The sequence below is a fragment of the Eulemur rufifrons genome, chromosome 15, assembly GCF_041146395.1.
Source record: "Eulemur rufifrons isolate Redbay chromosome 15, OSU_ERuf_1, whole genome shotgun sequence".
NCBI lineage: Eukaryota > Metazoa > Chordata > Mammalia > Primates > Lemuridae > Eulemur > Eulemur rufifrons.
Window position 1 is genome coordinate 98,301,689 of NC_090997.1, and position 21,545 is coordinate 98,323,233.

At 34.5% G+C, this 21,545-nt stretch overlaps 1 protein-coding gene across 1 annotated transcript in view; it reads left to right on the forward strand.

Moving 5' to 3' along the window:
- Nucleotides 1–21,545, forward strand: part of LOC138395858 (rho guanine nucleotide exchange factor TIAM2-like) — a 415,009-nt gene that overhangs the window by 81,291 nt on the left and 312,173 nt on the right. The window contains 3 exon segments of the mRNA XM_069488873.1: nucleotides 1,764–1,832; nucleotides 5,602–5,820; nucleotides 6,604–8,073. Coding sequence (XP_069344974.1) covers nucleotides 1,764–1,832; nucleotides 5,602–5,820; nucleotides 6,604–8,073 — 1,758 coding nt within the window.

Genomic DNA, 21,545 nt, shown 5'->3' on the forward strand with positions numbered 1-21,545 from the left:
CAGACCTTAGCATACATCAAAATCACTTGGAGGGCTTCTTAAAGCATAGATTGCTGGGCCCAACCTCTGGTGTTTCTGCTCCATCAGGTCTGTGGTGGGACTGGAAGAGTTTTCATTTCTGATTTGTTCCCAGGATGCAGACTGCTAAGAAACACTTACAGAGAAAAGAAATGAAATTCCTTTAAAATCATTGGAAATCATTACTCATAAAATAATGTAAAATTTATTTTGAAGTTTTTATTTGAAAGTTATCCATAATTATCACCCTTTCATCAGAAAGTTTGCATTGAAATCTCTAGATTGTCCCTCCTAAAAATCATTAGGTTCCATTTTGACATTCGAAATTATATTTTAAAAGGCCAGGTGCATTTGGAATACTTTTTTGACCTAATAAAATACTAATAAATAAAAGTTCCTTGAATTAGTGTTTCCAGGTAAAAACTAGATTATTTCAACACAGATCTTACCAACAAAATACATATAAATTGTTTATAGAGTTTGAGATAGAGCTTTTAGTATTAGATCACGGGAGGTTAGAAAAGTGATGGAGAGATACAAGCGATCAGAGAGTATATATATATATATTTTTAAATTTTTTTCTTTGAACTCATGATTTGCCTATCATAAGAAAAGTCATTCTTTGATTTCTGTAATTTTTATTCTTAGCCATTAGAGTTCCTGAAAACTGTCAGCAAGACTAAAATAAATTTATCATCTGAGAATGGCTGTAATTTACTTGTCTTATAAATTGTGGTTTAATACATGATTGGAAGTTGATACAGATTTTAATAAGAATTTTATCTTTTTATATATATATAGAGATAGAGAGACAGACAGACAGACGCAGGCTTTCACTATGTTGACCCGGCTGGTTTCAAACTCCTGGCCTTAAGCAATCCTCCCGCCTCAGCCTCCCAAGTAGCTGAGATTACAGGCTTGAGCTACCATGCTCAACATCTTGTTTATATTTTAAATACTGAAAAATTACTTTGCCAAGAATTTTCTATATCTGTGATTTGAAAATTAAAATTTATTTAGGAAGATATTTTAAATGATTATTTCAGAAATCAAACCACATAGACTTGATAAAGTCAGTATTATTAATTTGTTGAAAAATCACATATTCTTCCTTATTTTTAGTAACTGTTTTCTAATTAAATTTAATGGTGGCTTTATACTTCAAAAATGCAGAGGAGCAGATTTATAGTTACATCATTTGATATTTAAAATCATTAAAAAGCCAATATTGAAGTTTTATTTCAATTGTTAAAACAATATCTCATGCAAGGCTAATGAAGATATTTTGATCTAGTGGGTAAACAGCATATGTATCAAGGAAATAAAATGGCATATTTGACAGATGACATTATTACATATAAAGTAATCAATAGCTTGAAATATAATGTTTAAGTTTCCCATGCAGTGTCTATTCAGGCATATAAACAGGTTACCTGGCTCCTATTAATCTTTGATTTTATAACATTGTAGAACATGCCACACACAGGACTTGAATGAGTAAATATTAATAAATAAGATGTGCCTATGATTAGGATCTCTCTGCTTTACCTGCCTTACTAAGGATCAGATAAAGGTAGCATATATAAAAGGCATTTTTAAAATAATGTATCCATAAATAGGAGATCATGGTAATAAAAGACCATTTTAAGAATGTGGAATTTCACTTGTAGTTATTGAAATCTTTGATTTAAAACAAGTAATTTTTCTTGTGCTATTTTTTGGGGGGGGCTTCTTTTTCCACATAGGTTTCATGCCGCCTCCAGTTCCCCCACCTGTTGTACCACCCCCTGCGATTCCACCAGTAGTACCAACATGTGAGTTTTCTACTTTTAGAATTTTCTTTATTCATGGTAGTGTTAGTGTATTGGTCCTCATTCTGGGGAACTATTAATTTTTTTATTATGAAAGTTTTTAGACAAATGCATGTTAGATGATTTTTAAAAAATTAACAGTATCATATGACATTCATATTTGCTTGATTGCCTCAAAATGTCTTTTTATGATTGCTTTATCAAAATTCAAAGAAGGTCCTCCCATCATATTTGTGTTGTTTTTTGTTTTGTTTATTAAATGTCTTAATCTAGTGCAATCCTGCCCAAAGCCCCCTTTTCTGAATCATGCATAACTTGAAGAAACAGTTCAGTTCTGTATACAAGATCCCAAATAATGGATTGGATTTTTTTCTTATTTGTGGTATCAAATTTGTTCCTTTCTTTGAATCTCATGTAAAATGGAAGTTAGCAAAGTCTTGCTTAGATTCCACTTTTTTTGCAAGAATACTCTAGAAGCAAAGTCTAACTATGGGCTTGTTATTATACCATATCAGGAGCTGTGCATTGCCTTCTTGTCCCACTTTTTTTTTTTTTTTTTTTAGTAGACTTTATTTTTTGAGAGCAGTTTTAGGTTCACAGCAAAATTAAGCAGAAGATACAGAAAGTCTCCGTATACTCCCTGCCCCCATACATGCACAGCCTGTCATTATCAACATCCCCACCAGAGTAGTACATATATTACAATTGATGAACCTGCATTGACACATCATTATCACCCAAAGCCCTTAGTTTTTAAGGTTCACTCTTGGTGTCTTGTTCCATTTTTAATGATTTATGTTGGAGCAGAGCATTCAGGTAGTGGAACCTGGTCATTAAAAAAATTTTCTTTCAAGTTTTCATATGATGGTTTCATCCATTGACCATTGTTGCTTGAATTTATTTTTCATTAGTTGCAAATGGTGGTCTTTGCACATTTCTTACCTAGAGTTTGTTTATCGAGAACTTTTTCTTAACAGTTAATAGTACTTAGTTACCCATGAAGTTTAGTTTATATGGAAAAACCAGGGTAGGTACTAAATCTTTCCCTTAATTGTCATTTTTCAGAGTAATGAGTTCTGTGGATATTTCCAGTGATAATCCAGTGACTGAAGAGGGGAGAGGATTTCTCTTACTTCTTCTCTCTGCTTCCGTGTCCCCTTCCTCTTCTTTTTTCCTTTAGTTTCTTTAGTGTTTATGGATTAATAGATTTTTGCTTCCAGTCAGTTGAATTCATTTTTCTTTTTGAAGTTCAAATTGTTTCATCTCTGGACAGTGGGAGACCTTTCATGTTGCTTCTCTATCCTTTTGAGTTGACTGCACTAGTTTTTGAGAGCTGCTTAGGTTTTTGGCCCAGTATATCTCAGACTAATCTTGTGTCTTCCTGCTCCAGTCTGAGAATCAGCCATTTTCACAAATGGAATATATTATTTAGACACTACAATTTGGCTACTAGATTTTCATTTTGCTCTTAGGTTTTTATTGAGTATAGGAATTTTTAGTGGACAAAACTAGAAAAAATATATTTTGAAAAGAAATAATGAATATACACTATTTATAAAAACAAAGTTAACATTACAGGACTTTTTATTTAATACTTAGCTACTTTGATTTTTATACTTGCTCCTATTCTCATATACTGAAAACAATTGTTTATATTTATTATTCTAAAAAATAGACATATAAATAAAATATTTAGAAAGTAGTAAGACCAATGTTATTGCCAATAACAAGACAACTGGATGAAACTAAGATTTCTGTGCTGCTTTCTTTGTCCTCAGAAAACACTAACATGATTGCTTATTTTCATTATCCTACAGTATAGACATATATCCACACACAGTGGTTTAAAAGTGATAAGAGACCAGTGTTACTGCTAACAAGAAGACTACTGGATGAGGCTAAGATTTCTCTGTTGCTTTTTTTGTCCTAGGGATGTATAATCAAATTACTGTCATCAAGGTTACCTGAAGTAATAATTTCCTCTTCTTAACTTCATATGTGACTTTCTTTTTTAAATTTTTGTGGAATGTGCACTCCAGCCTACCTGCTTTTGCTATCTATATTTTCTTTGCTAGAATAGACATTTCAAAAGGAATGCAGATCAACTCAAAAGTTAATGGATATAGACATGTATTAGCTTACTCCATTCTATTTCCTTTTTCCTATTGTTGGGCATTTCAGAAGTGTTAAATACCCTTTTATTCATTTTGTCCTTCCAGTCTACTGCTTATCTACAGTAATTCTCCAGGCTTCTAAACAAATCTTCAGTATTTTAAACAAGGCTACCTCAAAAATTAGACCTGAAAAGGCCTTTGTTATAAAGAGTGTATATGATATATAGAAATTTTAAACTTTTGATAATCTAACCTTTTTCCTTGAATTCTTAAGTTATTTTCCCTTTCAGTGTTTAGACAGCATTAAGATTTTTCCTTTTTGGTATTGTTTGTTAGTTAGAAAGAACTGTTTATTTTTTCAGAAAATTAGACTAAGTGTTCAGGAGTCATTTCTGAATTCACCATTCACAGAGCCTTTTCCTAGAGCCTGCCTCTCAATTATTTCTTCCTAGTTTATTAATTTTGGAAAATCTGAGACCAATTAAGAAAGAGAACTACTAGTGTGCCAGATGCTGTCCAAATTGCTTTCATTGTCTCATTTAATTTTCATAATTCCCATACATCATCACAGCTGATTTTATCCCTATTTTGTAGCTCTGTTATATGCTGACAGTTTGTCCATGTAATCTAGAGTTAAATGTGAAGATAAAACATTTCCTAAAATCTCCAAGTGTGATTTAATAGTATTCTAAGTGACATAAGTTGGACTAACAGTTACAATTGTATAACTATCTTTTATTCCTCTAATTAAGTTTTTTAACATATAAATGACATAAACATTTAGAGATTTTTCTACCTATTCTTTAAAACGGAATGTTTATAACTATATTTGTAGTCCACCTCACCTATTCTCATGTGATGAGTTTCTAACCTTGTTTGAACAAAAGGTAGTAGATGTTAGGACCCTAGTACATTGTTATTTCAAGGGAATTGGACAGATTTTCATTCTCATACATACTTACCGGTCTACACTAATTTTTTCTGTGTATTTAGATATTCACTTATGGGGTACCCTTGGAAAATTATTACTTCTATTACTAGAATTTACTTTTTAAGTACTGGTCCTTACTAAACATTTTTGGTGAAAATATTTTTAAAAATTGTAGGTTTCCCCTATTTTTAGAAAGTAAAAAGTTTTCTAAATATAATTTAGCCTCTTCATGAGGACTTATTTATCATTTTGAGCAATAATAATTATATAAAGTGGCCCAGCAAAGTGGCTCACGCCTGTAATCTTAGTACTCTGGGAGGCCGAGGCGGGTGGATCGTTTGAGCTCAGGAGTTCGAGACCAGCCTGAGCAAGAGCAAGACCCCGTCTCTACTAAAAATAGAAAGAAATTAGCAGAACAACTAACAACATATAGAAAAAATTAGCCAGGCAGGGTGGCACATGCCTGTAATTCCAGCTACTCGGGAAGCTGAGGCAGAAGGATTGCTTGAGCCCAGGAGTTTGGGGTTGTTGTGAACTAGGCTGAAGCCACGGCACTCTAGCCTGGGCAACAGAGTGAGACTCTGTCTCAAAAAAAAAAAAAAAAATTATATAAAGTGCTCAGTAATACATAGATGCATTAAATTAAACACTCAAGCTTCCAGAAAACTTAGCAGATGAATTGAGTAACCAGTTAAATCTGAAATATATTTTTCTCATCTTTAAACAGCTTTAGTGCAGCCGCCATTATCCATGACCCCAGAAACTGTGAAAGATGTTGGATTTGCTAGCCTTGTTATACCAGGTGGTTCTGTTGCCAGCAGTCTTGCTACTTCCACTCTGCCAGCTGGAAATGTTTTTAATCCTCCAACTAAACAAGCAGAGCCTGAAGAAAAAGTACCTCATCTTATAGACCACCAGATTTCTTCTGGTGAAAACACCAGATCAGGTAAAACAAATAACATAAACACAACCCTACAAATACAGTTAAATCATAAACATTACCTCTCTGTATTGGTGTTTAATTTTGGGGTGGCATGCATTTGTAACCAATTCAATACACAATGTTGAAATACTGTAATTTTTTGAAAGCACTATGTCCCAAAATTTCTCTTTAAAAATATGACATTCTGTTCAGGATAATACAGATTTCAATACCTTTCCATTAAGACTCCTACTATATTCTCGTGTTTTGGGACTACTTCACTGTGGTGTTGTCAAAGTAAGATTGCACAATATCTGTATACTTAAAGGAAAATAAAAATTAGCAAGTATTAGGTGTAACTAACTTCCACCAGGAACTTAACTTCTATTAGGTATTATCCAGCTAGGTCTAGAAGATAAATATGGTGTTGGAAAACAGCAAGTCCTTTTTTAATGGCTTCATTATTGGTATATTAAGAATTACGCTTTAGAAAGATTTTTGTTAAAGGTGGAGAACCAGTATAATACCTGACATTTTTGTTTAACTTAAAAGTTTTCATGTAAATATTTTAGTTAATAGCTCCACTTAAATTTTAGTATTTAAATTTCACTCTATGTAGTTTTAATAATTTTAGCTTCAATTTTTATTTAGTATCTAGTGTATGTACCTTGATTCATAGGGGATGTAGTAGCTGATTAACTCTAAGCTAATTACTGGAAATTTATAGCATTAATAATTATAAATATAGTTTCCTTTTCATACCACAGTGACTGTTTTTTTGGGTTATTTCTCCTCTTTTCATTTTAGTGATTCCAAATGATATTCCAAGTAACGCTGCAATTTTAGGAGGCCAGCCACCAAATGTGACAAGCAATTCTGGAATTCTGGGAATCCAAAGACCAAATGTATCGAGTAATTCTGAAATTCTTGGTGTCCGGCCATCTAATGTTTCCAGTGGTTCTGGGATTATTGGAGCCCAACCACCAAATATTCTGAATAACTCTGGAATTTTGGGAATACAGCCACCAAGTGTGTCAAGTAGTTCTGGACTTTTGGGAGTGCTACCCCCAAATATACCTAACAATTCTGGACTTGTAGGAGTACAGCCACCAAATGTTCCAAATACTTCTGGACTTCTGGGAACACATCCACCAGCTGGACCTCAAAATTTACCCCCTTTAAATATCCCTAGTCAGAGGATGCCTGCAATGCCAATATTAGACATTCGTCCAGGACTAATACCACAGGCACCTGGACCAAGATTCCCTTTAATACAGCCTGGAATACCACCCCAACGGGGAATCCCTCCCCCATCAGTACTTGATGCAGCTCTTCATCCACCACCCCGTGGACCTTTTCCACCAGGAGATATTTTTAGTCAGCCAGAAAGACCTTTTCTAGCTCCTGGAAGACCAAGTGTAGACAATGTTACTAACCCAGAAAAAAGGATACCACTTGGGAATGATAACATTCAACAGGAAGGAGATAGAGATTACCGTTTTCCTCCTATAGAAAGCAGAGAAAGCATTAGTAGACCTCCACCTATGGATGTTAGGGATGTGGTTGGGCGTCCTGTTGATCCAAGAGAAGGTCCTGGAAGGCCTCCATTAGATGGTAGAGATCATTTTATAAGACCTCCTGTAGATATAAGAGAGAATCTTGTGAGACCCGGTATAGATCATCTTGGTCGAAGAGACCACTTTGGCTTTAATCCAGAGAAGCCCTGGGGGCATAGAGGAGATTTTGATGAGAGAGAGCATCGGGTTCTACCTGTCTATGGTGGTCCAAAAGGCTTACATGAAGAAAGAGGTAGATTTCGGTCTGGAAACTATCGATTTGATCCTAGAAGTGGTCCTTGGAACAGAGGATTTGGACAAGAAGTTCACAGAGATTTTGATGACCGCAGAAGACCCTGGGAGAGGCAGAGGGATAGGGATGACAGAGATTTTGATTTCTGCAGAGAAGTGAATGGAAATCGTCTTGGACGAGATAGAATTCAAAACGCTTGGGTTCCCCCTCCTCATGCTCCTCGGGTTTTTGATTATTTTGAAGGGGCCACTTCTCAACGAAAAGGTGATAACGTGCCTCAGGTTAATGGTGAAAATACAGAGAGACATGCTCAGCCACCATCTTTACCAGTACAGAGTGATCCTGAACTTTTTGAAAAACTGACATCTTCAAGTGAGATAAACAAGGAGAAGAGTGACACAGTTGCTGATATAGAAAGTGAACCAGTGGTAGAAAGCACAGAAACTGAGGGGACATAATCATCACTCAGTAGGTAAAAGATACCTTTTGTAAAGTTGTCATCTCTCTGTAATAGATTAATGGCTGACTGGACCATAGTTGTTCACTTTTGTCTGCCAGAATTAAGTTAATCTGATGTTCATGTTCACCTTTCTCTTAAAATAATTGTACAACTGACTTGTATAGACATTGTTCTTAATATGAACATGGTAGGTAAACATTTTTTTTTAATTTTTCTGATAAAATATAAGTGTTGCCCCCAGATTCTTTTAACGTCAAAGAAATGAATAACAGCTTGTCAGAGACTTCCTATGGAAGAAAGAATTTTTTAGATACTATCATTAGGTTGGATATGGTAATAGATATATTTCAAAATAGCAAGTGGTGGTATATCTTACCCATATCTTTAGGCTGCTGCAGAATTTTAAGGTTATAGACAAAGCTGTGATATTTTATGCAAAGACTGGCTCTAGATATTTGAGGAGCACAATACAGAGATTTTTAAAAAGTGATTTTGTAAAATCTACACTATGGTCTCTGTTTATCCAAAGTAAGTGTTTGTGATTTGTTCCTCATACTGCAGTGAGTAAAAAAGAAACAAAACAACAACATAAATATGAAAGTACGTTTCAATGTTGGGTGAATTTTGTTTTTAGATGCCAATAAAACTTATTTGTTTGATAACAGTGTTCTAGGAATTGTATTTTTTTAACCTACAAATTCTTAAAACCCTTAATCTTTATTAGCAGCATGTGCTTAGTTTTTGCAAAAGTTTTCTATTACTCTTATAACAACAATGAAGAAGTGTGGTGGAAAAAGCATGTACTTTATAAAAATCATGCAGTCTCCTTAGTATGTGTGTATTATCCATGTATATTTATTGTGTAAATCATACGTAGTTTTTTTTTGTTTGTTTGTTTCTCTGTATGTCTACCTTCATGCATATACAGAGAAAATAGAAAGTTGAAAAAGTTTAGGTAATAAAATATTCTTTAAAACCTGATAGAAAATTAGAGAATTAACATTGGTCATAGTTAAAGCTCTTAGTCTTGATGAAGGTAAAATAAGAAATATTGTAAAGAAATACATTGGCAGTTTGGCAGTTTATTTTTAATATAGTTAAGCATGAAGCCAGATTTAGTATGGAGCCAAATTTCACCTAAATGCTTGCATTGCTTTGTTTCACACTATATTTTGCTATTCTGCATAGATAGTACTAGCACTAAAGTACTTGGTCATGTGCCTGAAGTGAATTTAATTGCTCAAAATGTATAGTGGTATTGGTGGACTTAACATTAATTTGTATACCAGGTATAAAATATCCATCATGTGCTTTGTAGGCTCTGTGTAATACTGCAACCTCCAAGGTAAACTGAGTAGGAACAAAATTTGGGGTTGGTTTGTTTTTCATTTTCATTTATTTGCTGTTTGTTCCCCTTTGGGTTTTACACATATATATATATATATAAATATATATATATATAACCATTAGTGTTTTTTTAAGTTTCTAATGGAGGGCTTTTATTTGGTTCTGTGAATATTGATTTTGTTTTCTGTGCATTTCCAACAATTCATTTACTTTATCTAAAATTTCTAAACTCTCGTGTAAAGCCTCCAAAAAATGATAGAGCACACCAGCCATTTAAAATTTGCTTACTTCTGATGACTGAGTGCTATAATAGCTTTGAGATTCCTGACCAGAAATAAAGGACATCTATTTACAGTTCTGAACAGAAGTATGTTATTTACTTTGTTATTTGGAAAAGTAGGTGAGAGTAGAAATGGGTAGAAATATTTAAATAGTGTTTATTTCCAAGGTAATTCAATTCAGTCAATAATTTGAGTTGGTTTCAGATCTTTTCCTTAGGTTAATTAGGAAAAACTGTGACATGGGTACAAAGTTTTAATGTTCAGGAAAGATTGGCCTTGTCCTTAGGAAAATTTTACTAAGATTTCTTTCACACTACTTTATTTGCATTTACCATTATTAAAATTAAGTGACATTCACTTAGATTGAGTAACAATTAAAAATGTAAGACTTTCTAGTGATTTTTGGTCCCAGGCTTTTTATCACTATTGGTTCTGTGTGTGCTTGAAAACAAAATATGTACAAGAGTTGCACTGGTTTGAAGATTCTAGTGGTGAAAGTTACCTAATCAGTTATCAGTACTATTATCTAGAAACCCATCTTGGAAATGTATGATGACACTTTTTTAAAATAGCTGAAAAGAAATTGCTGTGTGCTTGTTCTTACTTTGTCCTTGTTTTGTCATATAGTATTTAAGTGAAAGAAGAGTATTCATCTTCATACTGAATTTCCAAAACTGATAATTGCATTTAGCACTTTTTAAATGATAGAAAAGTTCATTGTCTTAATTTGGTAAATTTGTCATGGGACCTACCTATCACATTTTTGATGCTTTTGTCACATTTCTGTCACTAGAACACGAGCAATTAGAAATAAGTAAGGAGTAACCTAACTATTTTAATACAGTGGTTTTAAGTGCTGCAGGCAATACCTACTAGACGCCAAATTACCTAGTGTTTTAATTTGTGACATGTTAGAATGATGTGACTTTCTGCAGTATTAGTAAACTGAACCACTAGTTTTTAAGTGTTTTTTTGTCTCTAAACATTTCATTAAACATTGGCTTCTGTTCTTAGCATAAGTGCATATACTGTACTTGATCATTTATTTTGTAGATGGAAACTTACATTATAGCAAAGTAGCCTATCTGCATCATAATATGGGTAGAATGCTCCGTTATTCTAATTTTATTTCAATATAGGGTGGACAAATAGGTGGAAAGTATTGACAGATGAAAATATTGGAAGTGTGAAATTAATCATTTAAAACTCTGGAAGTAACTTCATATAATATTTCATTGATAAAAACCTATTCATTATTTAAGCTGTTGCATTCTTAACACAACAGTTCCTTTTGTCCTGAGACTTTAGTTTTCATTACAGTTATTTGCCATTTTTCAGTCATAAAAGATGATAGTTTACGGAACCACGTATTTAGGGTTGTTGTGGGAGGGGGAAGTTTTGTTACACTTAAAAAGAAGTCACCTTTTTTAATTTGAAAAAGTACTTTTTAAATACTATATTTCATTGAATATAAGGAGCCATTGGTTGACAAGAAGCAGCATTCAGAAATAGAAAATGCTTGCAATATGACATGCCAGTGATTGTAGTAGGCATATCCCTATTTCAGAGATGTCAAAATATAAAAAATATCTTAGAATCAAAGAAATGTATTTATTATTGAGCTAGGCATTCAGTTTAATAGGAATGTGTGGATACTACTGTTATCCAATGAATTTGAATAAATTTCCTACTAATATAAACTTTTGTATATACACACACCCCTTTAAGTGATTTAGAGAGTATTTTAATGTTTTTCTTCACTGTATATATTTTAGATGGGCACAACCTTTAATGAACAAGAGCATTTTAATATTTAATTAAAAATAATTTTGTTATACCTTGTGTGCCTTTATTATTACTGGGTGCTATATTAATAAAATGTTTTAATGGCTTTTAACTTAGAAAACATTAACATTTTTGTCCTTAAAAATTAATATTTTTCTTATATAGAAAGGGGGAGAGCAAGTATCTTTATATTCATTTTTAAGATAGGCAAAATAAAACTCTAAATTATTTTAAGTAATAAATACTACAGTGTGACAGAGAATTAAAAATATTTGTTCATGCTGTGGTTTTTTTAATTAAAATATCTTTTGAACTATAACTTAAATTGTAAACAATAAAAATTTAATTATTCACTTCTGAAGAAAAAATCGTTATTGTAATTTTTAATGAGAGGCTTAAAAACAAGATGCCTTGATCCAGCAAAACTTATAAAACTAGAATTTAAAATTAGTGGCACAAATTGTTTTGGTAGGGAAACGTACTTTAAGTAGGGGTGCATATTGGAAACAATTTGAGATTGTACTCTCTTTGTGCTTCTCAGCCAGGAAATGTGTAACAGAATCACTTGTGGAGCTCTTTGAAAATTTTTTTTGGAGTGCAGTGGGAAGTGGTCACCACAGACTTACTAATACAGAATCTCCTGGGATAATGCATATATGTAAATTATATATATACACCTTCCTGGGTGTGGATGGTTGGTTTTTAAAAATCCCCACGTACCACCATTTTAGATACACTAAAATATGTAAATCTTTACCATATACCCGAGATTCTTAAAACTTTTAAAAATTAAAATATAAAATTACTTTTACTGTTTCAACATAGCATACAGTTAATTGTGGCAGTTGGTGTTGGGGTGAATCAAAAGTAGAGAAGTCAGTTATCACAGGTGGTTTAAATTCAAGCATCAATCTAAAAATTAGTAATTACAGCAAGAAAGGTTTGGAAGGAAGCTTATGAGTTGGTTTTGTAGGAAAATTTTTTTACTCAAGTGAAACTTTTTAATAGGGTACCTCAAAGAAAAATTTACTGGATACCATGTTATTAAATGCTTTAATTGTAGAAGAGCCTCTTTGAAACAAAATTATAAGTGTTAAATTTATCAGAGTCTAGAAGTAGTAGTATTAGTAGGACTATGTAGATGTGGATTGCACATCAAAAACTAGTACAGATTTGTGGTTTATTTGTGCATGAGCTTTGCTTAGACATTGTTCTTCCCTTCCACTTATTCCCTTCTTTTTCAGCAGGCTCTCTTCATCCCCTATGTACACTTAGAATTAGTCTGCCTTGTTGTTCTAAATTTTATGGGAGAGATAGAAGAAATACTTTAAGTAATTTGTAAAATATATATAGTGTATCTAGAGATAGAATTTTGCTAATGGGCTAACTTTATTTTGAGAGATGTTAGATGCTTCAGATAGTGAACTGAGTGCTTTTGCATAGAGCTCAATAGGTGGTTTAGTGAGTATGTAACATTTAAATAGCAGTGACAGATACATAGCACCAGGTTGCCCTGTGCTCTTTGTCTCCTGTCCCCCGAACCCCCTCATGGGCAGCTATCACTCTTATTTTTCTGCCATTCCTAGAATTAGCCTCCAGATCCTCCTCCTCATAGCACTGCAGGCTCCTTTTTGACCCATCGTTCCAGCCAAGGACTATCAATTGGATTTGTTGTTTGTATTGAAAGTAGTTTGCTGCCCCTTGTCTAAGTGATTTCTAAGGTCATCTCCAGCATTTAACTATCTTGAATGTATGAAAAAAGTTTTCTGTTCTATAAATGACCAGTTGAGGAGGAAAACTAAAAGAAGCAGAAGGAAAGACATTCTAATAACTTTTTAAGACCACACAAATTGTATTGCCCTTGGGTTATTAAAACTGGCTTTAATAATTGCTAGATGTGTGGCTTTAGCCTAGTTACTGAGCCTCTAAACATCATTTGTTAATAGCTAATCTGCAGGGTTAGATTTTTATTAAAGATAATATTAGCCAATATTTAATGGACATATACTATGTGACGGGAACTGGGGGATAATTGTATTACCTGCATAATATGACTCTTCGTGACAATCCTATGAGGTAGTTGTTTTAATATCTATTTTACTAAAAAGAAACCTAAGTAACAGATTTAAGTAACCTCTCAAAGTCTCATAACTTGTAAATATTGGAGCAAAGAGTGAAACCATGGTGTTTGAATTCAAAATTAGTGTGTACCACCTAATAAAAGTTCCTGACATATGGCAGATGCTCACTGAATATTAGATTCTTTTCTCTTTAGAAAAGGCAAATACCCACTCAGAAAAACAAGAAACCTCATCAGGCTTATCCTTATGGCTGCAGTTAAACACTGAAGTTCTTTTCATTGGTTCAAACATACATTGAACTGTCTCCTTTTCTTATAGCTAAAGAATCACTTCAACTTCATTTTCTTAGATCCTGTTTTCATGATTTTTTTTTTAAGGTTACACCATGGCATAATACTATTAACTTTGTCAGTAACTCATTATTTTGGGGGCAGGTTTAAGTTGCAATGATGTTAATTAAGATTTCTTTTTGAAAACACTTTTTCCCACAAATTAAACCGAACTTCAAAACTATTATCCTTTAAAATGCTTTGTAAAGTAGTAGAGCCATGATTGCTTGCAAATTTATATTTTAGGATGTGGTTTTGGCAGCTTCTTTCTAAAATTTAGTATTTATATACTGTATGTACAATATCATGAAAACTTAGTACTCAGTTTACTTGTGTATAAAACACCTATTTTTAGTATATTCTGTGTTTTGAATTAAAATGTGTAAAGTTATCTTTACATAGAGTAAGCATTCAAGTGAGTGTTCTTTCACCACTTGAATTCAAAGAGTTCAGAGACTACTATCTTTTTTTCCTTGGTGGCAATGTGTAATTTCAAGTTATTTTACTTAATAGAATATATAACCTGATTCTAGGTTTTCTTTCTCTTCAAGTCTTCAGGTCACTAAAGTTATAGTCATAGAAGGTTTAATCCACAGTATGTTGTGGTGCTGGCCTTTGATAACTCTTTCCAGAGTCTTGGACAGATGACTCTGAACATTGTGTCCGTATTATTGGCTAATCCACACATCAGAGGAACATGTTTATCAAATTTGTGAGTTACGTTTCTACTAATCCTAGCAAAGGTAATTATTATTTTGCTCATGATTATTACGTGAAATAAAATGTTCTTGCACTTGAACAAGCTTTTTTTTTAATAACAAGAGTCATTACTGAACTAGGGTCACATTAGCAGGGGTTTTAGTAAAATAAGATAATATATTATCTTATATTGTATAAAATAATCTTTGAAAGTGTAAAGGGTAACCACCGTTTAAGAATTTATCTTTTCTTCTGTGGTAATTAAAATTGCTTCGAGTTCTTTGGAGGAGAGGATTGTATTTTTCATATCACTGTGATCACACCGAGGGTAGGGATTTAGAGATTCTAAGTGGCAAAACCATCAAGGGCTTCATTTAGGGTAGTGTTTTCAATAAAATTTACTTAATACTATTTTAATTACAGCACCCTTTTCTCATCATATGTTACTTTTTGCTAACCAAATAATGTGTCACCACAGGTTAAAATGCATTCTCATTCTAGGAGAGAAGGGTTTTGGAGGTGGAGAGAGTAACATTTTTAACCTCTGTGTGACAGGCATTCTACATAATTTGTTTATTTTCAGAAATATCCTATTTGGTTATTACCTTTGTTATCTCTTCTTTACAAACGAAGAAACAAGCTCAAAGATGTCACACAGTTTTGGATTTGCATAGGCGTTTGAGCCCAGGTTTTGCTGACTTCAGAGCTATGCTTTACATTAAAAGATGCTCTTTTAGAAAGGTAGATTTTAATGTATGGTCTGTGTAATTAGTTTCCTGGGGCTGCTGTAACAACATAGCAAAAATTGGGTAGCTTAACACAACAGAAGTTTATTTTCTCACAGTTCTGGAAGCTACAAGGCTGAAAGCAGGGTGTTCAGCAGGGCCACACTCTCTGCACGCTCTAGAGGAGAGTTCTTCCTTGCCTCTTCCAAGCTTCTGGCAGTTCTCAGCAGTCCTTGGTGTTCTTGGCTTGTAGATGCATCACTCCAGTATCTGCCTCCATCATCACGTGACTGTCATTCTCCAGTGTCTTCACATCATTATCTCTCTGTGCATGTCTATATCCAAATTTTTCTCTGCTTATAACAGCATCATTTATATTGGTTTAGGAGCCCACCCTACTTGGGTATGATCTCATCTTAACTAATTATACTCGCAGTGACCCTGTTTCCAAATAAGGTTACATTCTGAGGTACTGGGAATTAGGACTCCAACATATTTGTAGGGGGATTGGAGGTACACAGTTGAATCCACAACCGCCTATGACTGAATTATATAACTATTTTAAGAACTGAGTAAATTGACCTTGAACGTTTTAAAACACACATATATAGTGGATTTTAGAGTGACAAATACATCTTTATAGAATTCCATTTTTAAACTGCTTTGGGTGTTACAACAAATTTAAATCCTTAATACATATATTGCAAACCATTAAATAGGATACTCAGCACTGCCTCACTTTTTAGATGAATTTATAATGCTCATACTTCTGTGTTTCTTTAGTAACACTTGAACTGGAGGAATTTGCAAAGAAAATCAAATAATAACATCAGTATTACATAACAAATACTCAAGTTACTGTTAATTATTTCATTAAAAAATAACGATGACTTTTAAAGGTGGTAGTTTTTTAGGCTTCAAAATATGGCTACACTGAAAATGTACAGTGTCGTGCCTGTCCACTTCAAGTCTGTACATCATGCTTTTTTTTTATTGGCATTTTCTGTTTTGTCTGCTTATTAAAATTTTCCCTCTAGTGTGATACCATTTTGCCATTTCCATGGTTTATTAGAAATGGGTTTTTTTTTTTTTTTTTTTTTTTTGAGACAGAGTCTCACTCTGTTGCCCAGGCTAGAGTGAGTGCCGTGGCGTCAGCCTAGCTCACAGCAACCTCAAACTCCTGAGCTCAAGCAATCCTCCTGTCTCAGCCTCCCGAGTAGCTGGGACTACAGGCATGCACCACCATGCCCGGCTAATTTTTTCTATATATATTTTTAGCTGTCCATATAATTTCTTTCTATTTTTAGTAGAGATGGGGTCTCGCTCTTGCTCAGGCTGGTGTCGAACTCCTGAGCTCAAACGATCTGCCCACCTCGGCCTCCCAGAGTGCTAGGATTACAGGCGTGAGCCACCGCGCCCGGCCTGGAAATGGGGTTTTTATTTACCAAATAAATTACCAGTTTGTTCACTATTTTTATATAGTATTATAATCTTAATACATTTCTCAATTTTTTTCAGCGAAGTAGCCAGCAAAATCTTTATTTGTTAAAGTAAGAAACAGCTTTGTGTCTGACTGAAATCCAAACTATATGTGTATGTAGGTCCTTACTAATTAGGTGTCTTTTAAAAGGGACCCTATAATTTTATAGAAATTTGAATGGAGAATCCTCCTGGTTATTATTTGAAGAGCACCAAAGCATTTAGCACACTGCTTGGCACATAGTACTATATAAGTGTTCACTCTTGCTATAATTGTCAATAATGGCTATTAGAGACTTTTGGGACATGCACGTCAATGTATATTGCGAAGAAGGGAGTATTTAAGAAGATTTGAGTATTATAACTCAAGGTTGGGGGAAAATGGAGTTGTATAGTTCTTAGAGTTTTACAGGTCTTTTAAAATCTTTTCTACCTTCAGAGCCTCAACTTTTTAAGCTACATTTTTGTTTCTGGTCCTCAGTGCCAACCTTTAAACACAGCTGTTTAATTCTCTAGGCTAGTGGCAGGCATCCTGCTGTCCCACGTGGTGGGCCTATCAGAGATGGCTGGGATCTCATTTCAGGAAGAATAATTAGAAAGCTTCCTTCCTTAGTTAATTGCCCAAATATGTCCAGAAAATAACATTTTAGTGGTTAAAATAGTACTGCTGATTGTCTTATTCAGTGAAATAGGAAATCAAGTTTTAACAGTAGATTTTTTTTCCATGGGACTTAAAAGAGGCTGATTCTTTTGAAATGGAAAGACGACTTACACTTTTTCTGTGCATATATTCATGCTTAAAAAGTTGCTAATCACTGAAATAAACTAACCACTTCCTCAAGTTGTGTCTGACTCAATCCATTGTATGTGAAACCACATTTAGAGAAATGATTTTTTAAAATTGTTATACCTCTCCATATGACACTGAGAATTTGAAATGTATATTTAGAGCCATTTCATTCCAAAGTAAGTCTGTCAAAATTCGAGACCTCGAAAGATACCTGTTTGGAGAGAGAAATGAAGTTACTGCTGATAGCAGAATGCGCTGATACGGAATGTAGGGATTTTTAGATAGGTATATTCTAATTCTGCAATTTAGTTACTCATAGGAACCAGTTTAAGGAAGACATAGTAGGGATCTTGGCCCCATTGGAAATGTAAAGCAATCATTTAATTCTTATCAGAGCTTTAAAAAAGTCTGGAATTTTTAGGGGATAATATAACATTGTTGCCTTCACATAGAAAGCTAGATTTGCAATGGGCAATCTCTTAATAGTGTTACAACTCTAAGCTTTCTTTGCTACGTTGGTTATTTTAAGTTTATTTGTTGAACTAATATAGATGGAGGACTTTAAATGGAGAGGACTAAGTACATAGTTTACATGCCTTTAAATTCACAATTAAAAGCCTTTATACCTTGGGCAAGTAAAATCAGTAGTCCACATTTTAATCATTGTAGACTAAGGTTGGTTTCTAAATTATCAGTTTCAGGGGACCAAAAAATGGCTTCCTCCATCCCCAAAGCAATTCCATTTAACCCCATAGTGGGATATGTGGGAATGTTAATGGATGAAGGAAAAATTCTGCTGGAGAATTTACCTGACAAATTTTGGGAATAAAGACCTTGGCTGAGTATTGTAGCTGTCCAGGTGCTATGGACAAGGATATGGCCTTGGTTCTTTTCTAACCCACCAAACATGAGATGGAAATGATTTTAAGAGGATATAGCGACACTATAACAGTGTCTTGCACAGTCATGATATCTAGGTTCAAAGAATTAAATGAGACTTACACTTTGTGGTTAGTCACTAAATCCTTTGAGATAATTTTGTTTTTATTTTCCCAAAGGAATACTTTGCTACTTTTCCCTTTGTTCTAAGCAGTTTAGACAGCTCTCCATTCCCTTTTTGTAGCTTCAAGTAGTTGTTGGTCTGGCGGAAAAAGAAAGTAATTGAGAAACACTGTCTTTTATTGGGTTTGTTGTCAAATACCTACTAAGACAGCTTGAAGAGAGCACCTATTCTGGCTGGGGGTAGTTGAGCCCGGTTGAATTTTCATATTAAATATTTTTTCTGTTGCTCAATGAGTAGTCTGGCTTCACTTTTGTTTCTGGGCTATTTACATTTTTAGTATAACATTTCAAATTAGTTTCTAATCTAATACAACTCATAATTGGAGATATATATATATATATATGCGTGTATACATACACACGTGCATAAGTGTATAAGATACCTTAGCCTCAGAACCTTCAGCAGGCCTGGTAGATTTTTTTATCTTTTTACGGTGATACCTTGAATATTCTCTCAGGAATACGACAACTTAAAACCAGTATTTTTCTCTGCTTAAGTCTCACATCTATTTACCAAACTTCTTAGGAATTATATCTTTATTTTACTTTTATTTGCGTTTATTTTATCCTGAATTTATTCCTATGCCGTAAGTTTTTATTTCCTTTTTTTTTTTTTTTTTTGAGACAGAGTCTCGCTCTGTTGCCCGGGCTAGAGTGAGTGCCGTGGCATCAGCCTAGCTCACAGCAACCTCAAACTCCCGAGCTTAAGCGATCCTACTGCCTCAGCCTCCCGGGTAACTGGGACTACAGGCATGTGCCATCATGCCCGGCTAAGTTTTTCTATACATATTTTAGTTGGCCAGATAATTTCTTTCTATTTTTAGTAGAGACAGGGGTCTCGCTCTTGCTCAGGCTGGTCTCGAACTCCTGACCTTGAGCGATCCACCCGCCTCGGTCTCCCAGAGTGCTAGGATTACAGGCGTGAGCCACCGCTCTCGGCCTATTTCTTAACTTTCTTCTAGGATATCTTTTCCTTCTGTGTAGCCTCCTCTTCTGGTTTAGGAACAGTTTGTTTATTTTCAGTAAGGCTCACTTCCACGTGGCAGGGGGAGCTCATGGAGGGGCTCATCCAACCATGAGCTCCGTAAGTATGGCAGTGCATCTTGGCTGCATTGCTCACCTGGATGTGCTCAGTGACCAGATAATCTGCATCTAAACCCTTAAGTGTAGCATTACTGTCTGCATTTCTAAGCATGTACAGAAAAACATTAGCGTTCCTTTTGGCCGCCGACCTATCTCCAGCCCCACTGTTTAGCATGGGCACACCTACCAGCTCCATCCACCTTGTTGGTACACAACATTTCCGTAAAGTGACATCTTCTAGATACTTGGTGGCTTTTTGTATATGTGTACCCTTGATGGCCTGGACGGTTTCATTTTCTTAAAGTGAACATGAATATTTGAGCCTCTTGATTTGTGTGATTTTTGTGGAGTTTTCTGGTTCAAGTGAATGTCTAACCAACCATTTTCATAGGTGATCTCAGGCCACTTAGAAGAAGAGCAGAAATTAGATCTTTGAAGCCTGATACATTTTCTCAGTCATTAGAAAAATGACTTCTTTAAATGCTGCAATAACCAGAAATTAGTAGTAAATGTATACTCAGTGTAGAGAGTGAGAGCGTGCAAGAGAACCACCTTAAATTTTAAAAGCAGTGATATTGCTGATAGCTGGCTAAAAAAATGTACTAGCTTGAAATCATTTTTGAGTCATTGATTCATCTTCTGATTTATTATAGCCTGACCATGTTCTTTAAGATTCCTATCCAGTGCTCTTGATAGCATCAGTACTATGGTTAATTTTGTGGATTTCCTTTTGCTTCTTCCTTGGAACCAGCTGGTCCAAAACTGCCAAGAGGCCATAGAGGCTGCACAAGGCTTCCTAGAGGAGACTGAAAGGTGGGTGGGAGTGATGCATCAGTGGACAGGCATGTGCCCATTGTTGGCCTTTGATCGTTTTATAGTCAATTTTCAAGCAAGAAAAAACCTTTCATCTAATATTTTTCCTTTTTGTGACTTTTCTTTTAGAAGGCTGTTTTATGGATATACTCTTGGATATGATAATTTGTTAACCACTAGTCTAAACTCCTTTGTATCAAAATGATGGATGCAAGGTGAAGTATTTTATTTCACTGAGCCATTATGTACAGGATTGATTCATGGGAATAAAGATAACATGTTTGGCTCATCGTTCATTAAGAATACATATATAAAGTGCAAAGCAGAAGATTTCTTGGAGTGATGCTAAAAAAAAGAAAAAAAAATTTTTTTTTTTAATTCAGGCATTTGTCTGTCTTGGGAATTTAGCCCAAGAAAGAAAACCTCTTGGGTGCTCCTACCCAGATAGCCTTATGCATACCTTTCGTCCTTCTTTGATACTACAACTTATCCTAGTAAATGAGAATTAATAGCATTCTCCGTGCCTTTTGTGCCACCATAATTATTCCTACACCGTTCCAGTCTGTAAACACGGTAAATCTGGAACTTACCTCTGTAAGACAACTGTTGAGACCCAGACACCTTTGCTTCTGGCTTTCCTAAATTCTTCTGATCTTAGCTTTCATCTGTAATTAAGACCCTTGAAAGCCCCCAGGGAGAGACTTGCATATTTTAGAGTGCTTTTTTTCCTTAGCTGGAACAATAGAAAAACCTTGATCCTGGGGAAAGTTAACATTGTAATACCCATCAGTTTTGGAGTTTAGCTTCTTGTGCTACCACTCTATAGTTTTTGTCTAGAGCAGTGAGAAAAATGTGGGTGCACCAAAATGTCCTTCCCTTAACCAAGGGAGACATATCCCTAATCCCACAGTTGTGGCAGATACCGTTAATCTGTTCCAGGACTCTTTACTGCTTACCCCAAATTTTCCACATTTCTTCAGGCAGCCACCATAAGTCAAATTTTTAG